Consider the following 9887-nt stretch of genomic DNA (forward strand, 5'->3'; position numbering starts at 1 on the left):
ACATGTTGAGGGACTTGGAAAAGCAGTCATTGTAGATTACACCAGTGTAAACGGAGAATATTCCCATCAGCAATATAATATAACGACCAGCAAACACCATGTTGAACATCTGAGAGAGAGACAGAGAGAGAGAGACAGACAGAGAGACAAACAGGGACAGAAAGAATGATCTCAGATCATCTCTTGGTACACTGTATACAGTAATATCTGGTACTTGTGCAGTATTGGTATGGTATTAGTATAGTATCAGTTGTTTTGGTATGGTATTAGTATAGTATCAGTTGTTTTGGTATTGTATTAGTATAGTATCAGTTGTTTTGGTATTGTATTAGTGTAGAATCAGTTGTTGTGGTATGGTATTAGTATAGTATCAGTTGTTTCCGTATGGTATTAGTATAGTATCAGGTGTCTTCTCATGGTTTTATCATGACAGATTAAAGGGGTGGCTGACCTCATTGTCACTTTTCTGTGCGAGCAGTCGGCTTTCTCTGATAACCAGGTAGAGGGCAGCACAGGTCATCAGGAGGCCGTGACCCATGTCCCCAAACATCACAGCAAACAGGAAGGGGAAGGTGATGATGGTGTAGGGTGCTACAGGAAAGAGGAAGCGCAAAACAAAAAGACAGATGTCAGAGTCATCCTTGGCCAGCGAGGACTAGGAGAACAGCTCCGGAAAAACACACACACACACACACACACACACACACACACACACACACATAAAGCCAGACTTAACAAGAAGGACAACAACAAGAACAACAACAGCGACAATACAGCCCTAAACAATATACATTTTAACTTTACATTTATTTCTTTTGGTGTCCCCTGTAGAACATGATCTTAATAAAAAAAAAATCTCAGTTTTATAGCGTCAAGAGTTGAGTGACACTTAATAAATCCATGATTCTGTACATTATTGGCGGGATGTGGAATGTGTTTGTGTGTAACCTGGGTTGATCTCCCGGTAGGTTCCAATTCCGTACGCGTCCACAATGTTCTGGAACCCAGATGTGAATTTGTTGGTTTTGTTGTAAGTGGGCGGAGTCTGCTTGGTCTGCATTCTGTTCAAGATGGAGGGGACGGTGGAGCCACTTCTCTCCTGCAATCACACAACCAACAACAACCACAAAAAATCTCTTTTACCACAAACCTCAGAGAAAGCCTGATTTTTTTTTTCTTTACTTTTTTCTCACAGGTAAAGAGAAAGATATGGATCAGCAAGGTACACACTCTTTCTGTGCATGAACAGGGGCAAAGCTCGTTCACACATTTCAGGGACATTATCTCCATGTTGGTATCCACGTTGGTATGTGGAGATCATTAAAGTGCTCAGTTAATGCTGAACACTTTAATAATGCCATTGCATTTGTGGTTCTTCAGTTCGAGCATTCTGGGAAAAAAAGTCCATGGGCTTTTTCAGCCACACGCACACATAGTCAGCCACTCTTTCAGCCACGCCTACACATAGTCAGCCACTCTTTCAGCCACGCCTACACATAGTCAGCCACTCTTTCAGCCACGCCTACACATAGTCAACCACTCTTTCAGCCACGCCTACACATAGTCAGCCACTCTTTCAGCCACGCCTACACATAATCAGCCACTCTTTCAGCCACGCCTACACATAGTCAGCTATTCTTTCAGCCACGCCTACACATAGTCAGCCACTCTTTCAGCCACGCCTACACATAGTCAGCCACTCTTTCAGCCACGCCTACACATAGTCAGCCACTCTTTCAGCCACGCCTACACATAGTCAGCTATTCTTTCAGCCACGCCTACACATAGTCAGCCACTCTTTCAGCCACGCCTACACATAGTCAGCCACTCTTTCAGCCACGCCTACACATAATCAGAGTTGTGGGTTTTAAAGACACAGTACTGTACAGTGTTTGAATAACTTTTCACACTCACAAATGATATCATTACTGTAGTGCAGCGCTTGCATAAAACACAGATTAATAAACTCCTCAGATGGTTGAGGTGTATCGGATATAGTGTTTTGACCAGTTTGACGCGTCTGACTGCTGAGTTACATGCCCACATGGACATATGACCCAAAAATAAACCCTCCTGGCACTGGCTTAATTGTTGTTGTCAGACGTTCCAAGTTCTGGTAGGTCTGACCACTCTGTGTCCAAACTGTCTGATTGGTTGACATGCCACTCTTTGAGCATAACCCCGCCTACACACGATTGTGATTGGCCGACTCACCGTGCCCCTGCGCAGGGCGAACTGGATAGAGTCGAGGTCAGAGACGGGACACCACACCTCAGCGATGAGACACTTCTGAGTGACGTCGATGTTGCAGAGGTTCAGAGTGTGGTAAATAGCCTTCATCTTCCTCACTTTGATGAACCAGACACGCATGGTCTTGGCTGCTGCCTGTAGGACTCTCTGTCTGTGATCCTCTGTCTGGTTCAAAACCTACACACACACACACACACACACACACACACACACACACACACAGGGGGAGAGCCGTGTCACTGTTTATGTTTTAGTAACACTTTTAATACGTGTTTTTTCCCTGGATTTCCTCACCTAATGAACCCTTCTAAGAAAGGACAGGAAACCCCAACAGGGTGGAAGAGGCAGGCTGGGCTTTACATAATTACATGAACATATGGTTGGGCAGATAGAACTGACTGAACTTGTTGGGCTGATGTTATTTTGCTTAAGTCTACTTCAAGTTAAACTGCGAATATCAGTTTCTATAGTCATGCTATTTTGTCTTTTTTTTTTAAAGAAATGTATTAAACCACAGGAGAATGGAGCTATTTCGAGCTGGGTTGAACAGAGGGCTCAGTAAGCCCAGAGAAACTGTCAGAAACACAACCGTCTTTTCAGCCTTAATGAGGATATATTATCTGTTGTCACCAAAACAAGTGAGCTGCCTCTTCCAGACCGAGACTAAACCCTCAGTTCTGGAGGCTGCATCTCGGCACAGCACTGAAGCCTGTTTTCTCAGCTCTCAGTGTGATGTCAGTCCCTGTTCTAATCAGAAACAGATCAGGATAGGACATGCACTGGCAACAGTTCACTTCTGTTTTTCACAATTTGTTTTGCGGCAAAAAAAAAAAAAATAGCTAACATTCCTTATCTCTCTCCCCTGGTTTGGAAAGTTTCCTAAATTGCTTTAAGAGGAACGACCATATTCATACTGTGCAATGCATATCTCTTTGTATACGTTATTGAAATAAACGCCTGCTCAGCTACATGCACTGTTGGCGTATTTTAAACGGGTGCAGTTAAAATACACGAAACACCACACTGACCTTGGCTCCCACATTAAGAGCAGCAGACTGAAAATAGCCCAGTGCTGGAAACTCCCATCCTTTGGGAGAACTTTGAATTTATGTCTGGCGTTTAGCAAAGCCACTGCGAACCATGCAACTCTGTAAAACAATCCAAACGGCTGCTCCATTCAAAAGAAGCGAGGGCTTACGAAGGAAATTCATGGGAAAGGAACCTTTTCGTTAGAGCGCGGTCCATGTTTTGAACAATGACGCCCCTGGGACAGGCACCAGGGCCTAGAGTAACGGCAGAGATGAGGGTTGATTAAGGGTTATCGCCTGTATCGCCATCTAAACACTGGCACCAATCAAACAAATGACTGATCCCAATTAAGAATACTGGGAACATGAGGCAGGAGAATTATAGGATTTTATTTTTCATCACGGTCTGGATGTTTTTTTGTTTTTGTTTTTGTTTTTTTATCGCAGTGGTGACTCTGTCACCACTGCATATCGCAGTAGTGACAGAGTAACACGGCAGCCTTGAGGAATTGAAAAGAACGACGGGTAAGATTAGGGATTAGGGTAGGGTTAAGAGTTCCTATTGTGGTTTAGAGATTAGGGTTTGGACAGAGGTCAAGTGTACCATCTGAAGGTCATCGATGCGAGTGTTGACACCGGCGGCCATCTCCTTCCTCTCCTGTGGGGTCTCTGGGCAGGGGTACAGCGACGCGCGGAACCTGGACAACACAAACAAGTCAAACCCTCACTCGCTGTCAGGGAACCTGGACGACACATACGAGTCAACGACCCACTCAGTGTCATGGAACCTGGATGACACAAACGAGTCAAAGATTCACTCACTGTCAGGGAACAGACAGATGAAAGGAAAAAAAATGCTCACCCAGTGTATCTGTGATCACTAATTCACACAGCGTATCTGTGATCACTAATTCACACAGTGTATCTGTGATCACTAATTCACACAGTGTGTTTGTGATCGCTAATTCACACAGTGTGTTTGTTATCGCTAATTCACAGTGTGTCTGTGATCAATAGTTTACCCAGTGTGTCCGCGATCACTTACTTACACTGCGAGTCTTTGATCAGTTATTTACACTGCATGTCTTTGATCACTAATTTACCCAGTGTGTTTATAATCACTCTAATAAATGAATGGTCATGAAGTGAATGTGAAGTTTGTCAGTGTCAGGATTCCATACCCTTCACAGATCTTCTTCACTCTGTTTTTCAGCTGGTCGCCTTGAAAGAAGATGATGAACACAGACTTGTGCACTTGATCACCCTATGTGACAGACCAGACACAACAGCTTAAGTTTACAACCTTCAGCTACTAAAAAAAAAAAAATCACGCAAAAATCTCATCTGAAGTCTAGTTATGTGCCTGCGGCCAACAGTGACACTGGTTTTATACAGAGTATACATGCTACATGAAACTACGAATTCAGCCTGTACAGAAACACAACACCTGAAATCCCACATCTTTGCACAAGAGCAGCATTTGTATTAGGTATAGTGAGGTTTATGGATGTCTGTGAGTGAGAGTAGCATACACACAAATGAATTCTGACGTGACATGTTTGAAACAACAGTGTATGAACATTTACGGAGTGGCACTCACCGTCGTGGGGTCCTCAAGAGGGTCCTCAATTTCTGCCTGTCGTAAAAAGACGTTCCCACGACACACTCTCCACAGCATCCTCTCAAAGGTGGGGATCCTCTCCCGGTTGATCACCCCAGCAACAAACCTTCAAAATCAAACAAAGAAAGACCAATTATCTAAAGAGAGACCAATGCAGCACCATTGCCTGACCTCGGGTTAGAGTAGGTATTGGAGTTGCTTATGAAACATTTGGGGGGGGGGGGGGGGGGGGGTTGCAGAGAGAAACTGTGGAAAACTAACATTAAAAGTAAATCTTTCCAGCATAACCATAACTCTGTTCTCAGATGGCGCCCACTCACCCCAGTCTCAGGGGGGCACCCCTGCCAGCCTCGCTGGGGTCCAGCAGGGAGGAGGACTCCTCTAAAAGATTAGGATCTTCCATCTGCAGACCAAGAGAAAGAGACTGAATGTCCATATCAAGGTAGCTGGAGGAGGAGGAGGAGGAGGAGGAGGAGGAGAAGGAGGTGAGTAAGATGAATGTAGCAGAGTGTGCCAGGGTCAAAAGAGAAGGAGAAAAAACACAAACTAAGAGAGGTAGCTGGAATAAAAAAAACAACAAAAAAAGAAGAATCAGGGGGATTGAGGCATATCGAGGGAGGCATATCACTCCTAGAGAGTGGAAATTTAATATCGCTGACAAAACATAATATCGTCATGGAATTTCTGTGATCCGGTGTTCAGAAGGAGCAGAGGGGGTGAGGAGCAGCCAAGATCGTGTTCTACCACCACAAAGACACTTTAGAGCAAAACAACACACACGCGCGCGCATGATAAAGCTATGGATTCCGGGCACAACTTAATTAATGATTATATGGATTTTAAGTGGGAAAAAAAAAAACAGGGCGCAAGATCAAATGAAGTGTTTAAGAGTTGGAAAATCCACAAGTCTGACTGTAGAGAGTCAACGTTTGTGGCTTGTTTCACATAGAAGAGTATAAAAGAAAAAGTAACAGAAGAACTAGACAACATCCCATCTCTTTAAAAACAAACATGTCTGTACACATGCACCGTGTCTGTAATGGTGGACCGATCATGACAGGCACCTAACCATGAAATTGAGAACAGAGAGAACGCTCTTTCACGCTGCACGGTTTAAAGAGAGACAACCTGACCTCGTCAAAGAACTGCTGAGTGCGTCTCAGGATGTGCTTCAGCTCGGTCAGCTCCAGAAAATTCTTCTTTAGAGCCTCCTGATTGGTGTTGATCTCCTTCAGTTCATTCTCCAGCTTCTCAAAGGTGGCCTGTCGAAAAAGAAAAGAAAAGAAAAGAAAAGAAAAGAAAAGAAAAGAAAAGAAAAGAAAAGAAAAGAAAAGAAAACGAAAAAAATTAACTTGGCCCATTCAGTCCCGCTACACCTGCAGACAGACATCAGGTGGGTCGAATTGGATGAGCTTACTGATGACCAGAGCTTTTCTGATTGGTTAAATGAAATGAAAGGCAGGCACCTCAAGGTCGATCATGTCTCTTGGAAACGGGACCTCAGGATTCTCTCCAGTGTCCATGGTGGGAATATTGGCTTTCTTTATCTCTTTCTCCACAAATCCTATGGAGCACAAACAAGGGGATTTATGTATGTATTCATTATGCTAAGAACATGCATAAGCATTGAGGTCTAGCTAATAAATGTCTGCATAAGTGTGTGTGCATAAATGTGAGTGTGTGTGTGTGTGTGTGTGTGTGTGTGTGTGTGTGTGTGTGTGTGTGTGTGTGTATGCGCACGCGCGCGTGTGTGTGTGTGTGTGTGCATAAGTGTGTGTGTGTGTGTGTGCGTGTGTGTGTGTGTGTGTGTGTGTGTATGCGCACGCGCGCGCGTGTGTGTGTGTGTGCGCGTGTGTGTGTGTGTATGTGTGTGTATGCATGCTGCATAAGTGTGTGAATCACTCACTCAGTTTACGATCCATCTCCTCACAACGCCTCACTTCATTGACAAACTTCCTTTGGAACACATTCACATCTGGATTAAGCTATGGCATAAATATAATAGAGGAAGAGAAAAACATTAATCATCCATTGAAAGAGTTCCAAATTTTACAAATGAGGGGGAAAAAAAAACAGGAGAAAATTTTCTTTCAATTCTTTAAACGAGACAAGCCATCTAGGAAAGCTAGAGAGACGGAGAGAGAGAGAGACGGAGAGAGAGAGAGAGAGAGAAGGGGGGAGCAGGTCAAGAGAGTTTAACACTAACATCTCGGAACTGGACCATTCCCAGTTCTCCCAGTTCACTGACGCAGCAATAAGCTGCCTCAGACTGGAGGAAGAGCTGGGCCAGCGTCATTTCCTCACTACGGAAGAGTTCTCCCATGATGCCGGTGGGGAGATGCACTCAACAATGAGAGAAAGAGAAGCCAAGTCCTGCAGGAGAATGAAAAAAAAAATGAGTAAGGGAGATACAGGTCAGTTAAGATAATAAGAAATGCTATGATTGCACTCATATTGGCCCCACTGGATTTCCTTCCAATGACTAAGGCTTAAATCTTAAATACAGTCACAAGAGCAAAACTCATATTGTATTATTATTATTATTATTATTAACTGTAAATGTAAATATGACAGCTTGGGCTGCTGACGGAACGCCTCTCTGTGAGAATGTGAGCGCGCATGACACAGGGCCCGGCCGCTGCATCTTTTCCCACTGCACTGTCCTTCAGGTCTCAAGGACGCCATGGCGCTCTTACGTTTCAGTTTGCGTTACTTGCTCATGTATCGAGCAGCCGCGCGCATCACTCACGTACGACTTCAATCATCATTAGCGAAATATACTGGCAAAGCACTGATTATACAGAATTATTACGAAATATTAAATATTATTTTTAGAGAAGCAGATGCATACTCCCTAACTGTGGGATACTGTGATACCGTCCAGCCGTTCGTTCACATAAATAAAAACAGTCAAGGGTATTAATAACGGTTGGAATAAAACCTTCACTGATAAAATGCTATGGATGATGTAGAGTGGGCGCTTTACATTTTGACCCTAGCTAACCGCGGTTTTACAGATTAGAAAATCTGGCAGATAGCGGTGATTCTCCCAGGGAAATTAATAAAAAAAAATAATAATAATAACGACATCCCTGAGTGTTGTACGAACAAAACATATCATTGCGTCTTTTAAGAACAAAAACCTCAGTTGTTTTTTACTCCATCCCTGTTCAATCATTCAGTAATTCATTCATTTATCCATGTAAAAAGGCCAAGTATAACACACGATAAAGGGCAGCCGCTGGACCAGCGGAGGAGGAGACAGGCAAAATGATGGAGCTCTACAGCGTTTATTATGGCGATAAAGGAAGCAGCGTTTTGGCAGAATCAGAATATGACAGTCACAAACCGCAGTAATAACAATGCGCTGAGAACTTGTTGACAAATACAGAAATTATTTTGCTTACCCCAGATGAGGAAATCCTCACGATTCTCTTAGATTTACCGTGCGAGTCTCCTCGGTTTGACAGAATAAACGTGACGTCATCAAATCTAGAGGATGCGATGATCACGTGACGGATTCATCATACAGCGCGTATGGTCACGCAGATCCTGAAATGTTATCGGGAATAGCACTGACATCCGTTTAAGAGGTCTAGACCCCTGAATCAGAAATGTAAACCCGATATATAATTTTCAAGGTAGCACATCACGCCAGTAATTCACCAAGTCCAAGAAATTAAGCTTGTTGACATAATGTTGTCCGAGTTTACATTACATTTTGAAAAGTTTAATCTTAGCCTCTTCTCTTGTTCCAGAGGGAAATAAGAGTGTAATCAATTTTCTGTGCTTTTGCGTGCTTTTACTCAGACTGTTCACCTCAGCTAACCTGCAGCCTACAACACTCTCTCCCCCCTCAATGTTCCACCATGAGGAAAAAAAAAAAAAAAAACTTTTATGGGACTGGCAGGCTACAGAACCTGTGCAGTAGTAAACATGCCTAACAGTGAGACTGCTGTAGCCGGGGGTAAATGGAAGACCGCTCCTATCTCTGTATGTTTTTCACACTTGACTGTTTTCAGCGTGTCTCGTTGTCTACCGTGCGCACGGGACATGATCTAGGGCTTCCCCTGACCAGGGTGGGAGTCCGTTTGATTTTGTGTGACGTTGTCCGATCTCTTTAGAAACACAGGCTGCCTCTACTGCAGGCCCATAAAACTAAAAATAGATCTTTTATGGTGTCAACGTTGTTTTAAAGGGAGACAGACGAAAACCTAACCTTACCTATTCGTAATAATCATCTTTGTGTTTTCCTTCACCCCCTACACCTCATCCATTAGCCCATGTCCTCTCATGGCTTATCTTCTCTCAGAATAGTTTACACTCGATAAATCACCTCTAAACCCTTGTGTCCATAACCCAGTGATGGAGAATGGTGATAGTCCAGTGGTGATGGACAGTGATGGTCTACCAGCGTTGCCACAGGCTGAAGGTGCTTTCTCACCTGGTCCCTATCAACCGGTTTGGGGAACTTAGTGCAGTACACCAGAGACTTTATGCACGTACAGACGCTGCAAACAAATGCCGCTGAGGTGAGATTAAAATCAGACCATTTCAGGAGGAGGTTCAGGTTTAGGTTCACGGCGTGGTTCTGTTTATTTGTACACTGTGAAGACAAAGCTCTGCTGATTCACCTGTTTTTAGAACCGTTCTCAAACTTTTGGCCTTCATATGTCCATTCACAATTACATGGCCCCGCTTCCCATGGAAGATGGCAGTGTGAATGGAAAGTGAAGTCATATCCTCTAGATTTGAAGTGGAGCAGCAACAGAAAAAAATTAAACACGCACACAGGCACACACACACAGAAACACACACACACACACACTCACACAAATACACTAATATAAATACAAGTATTTATGTCTATGTATGTATATACACATTCATTAATTGATTGTTATCAGAAGAGTGGAATGTGCTTTTTGTATGATTTTGGAATTGTATTCATACCAAGCATTGTGGTGTAGAGATGACTACAGAGCTGC

At 43.5% G+C, this 9887-nt stretch overlaps 1 protein-coding gene across 6 annotated transcripts in view; it reads right to left on the minus strand.

The window, feature by feature from the left end:
• Positions 1–7222, minus strand: part of atp6v0a1b (ATPase H+ transporting V0 subunit a1b) — a 19635-nt gene extending 12413 nt beyond the window's left edge. For 4 of the 6 annotated variants that reach the window (XM_030770095.1, XM_030770096.1, XM_030770092.1 and 1 more), the window contains exons 1-12: positions 7106–7222; positions 6806–6884; positions 6366–6463; positions 6033–6161; positions 5220–5302; positions 4879–5005; positions 4460–4542; positions 3883–3976; positions 2215–2427; positions 949–1099; positions 452–591; positions 1–109 (exon numbers count right to left, since the gene is read on the minus strand). The exon at positions 1–109 is cut by the window's left edge and continues 55 nt beyond it. In XM_030770095.1, coding sequence (XP_030625955.1) covers positions 1–109; positions 452–591; positions 949–1099; positions 2215–2427; positions 3883–3976; positions 4460–4542; positions 4879–5005; positions 5220–5302; positions 6033–6161; positions 6366–6463; positions 6806–6884; positions 7106–7222 — 1423 coding nt within the window. Of the gene's footprint in view, positions 110–451; positions 592–948; positions 1100–2214; positions 2428–3882; positions 3977–4459; positions 4543–4878; positions 5006–5219; positions 5324–6032; positions 6162–6365; positions 6464–6805; positions 6885–7105 lie in introns of all 6 variants that reach the window. The other 2 variants (XM_030770093.1, XM_030770094.1) reach the window with 1 other exon arrangement.
• Positions 7223–9887: the final 2665 nt, after the last annotated feature.

Source organism: Chanos chanos, chromosome 3 (genome assembly GCF_902362185.1).
Source record: "Chanos chanos chromosome 3, fChaCha1.1, whole genome shotgun sequence".
NCBI classification, from domain to species: Eukaryota; Metazoa; Chordata; class Actinopteri; order Gonorynchiformes; family Chanidae; genus Chanos; species Chanos chanos.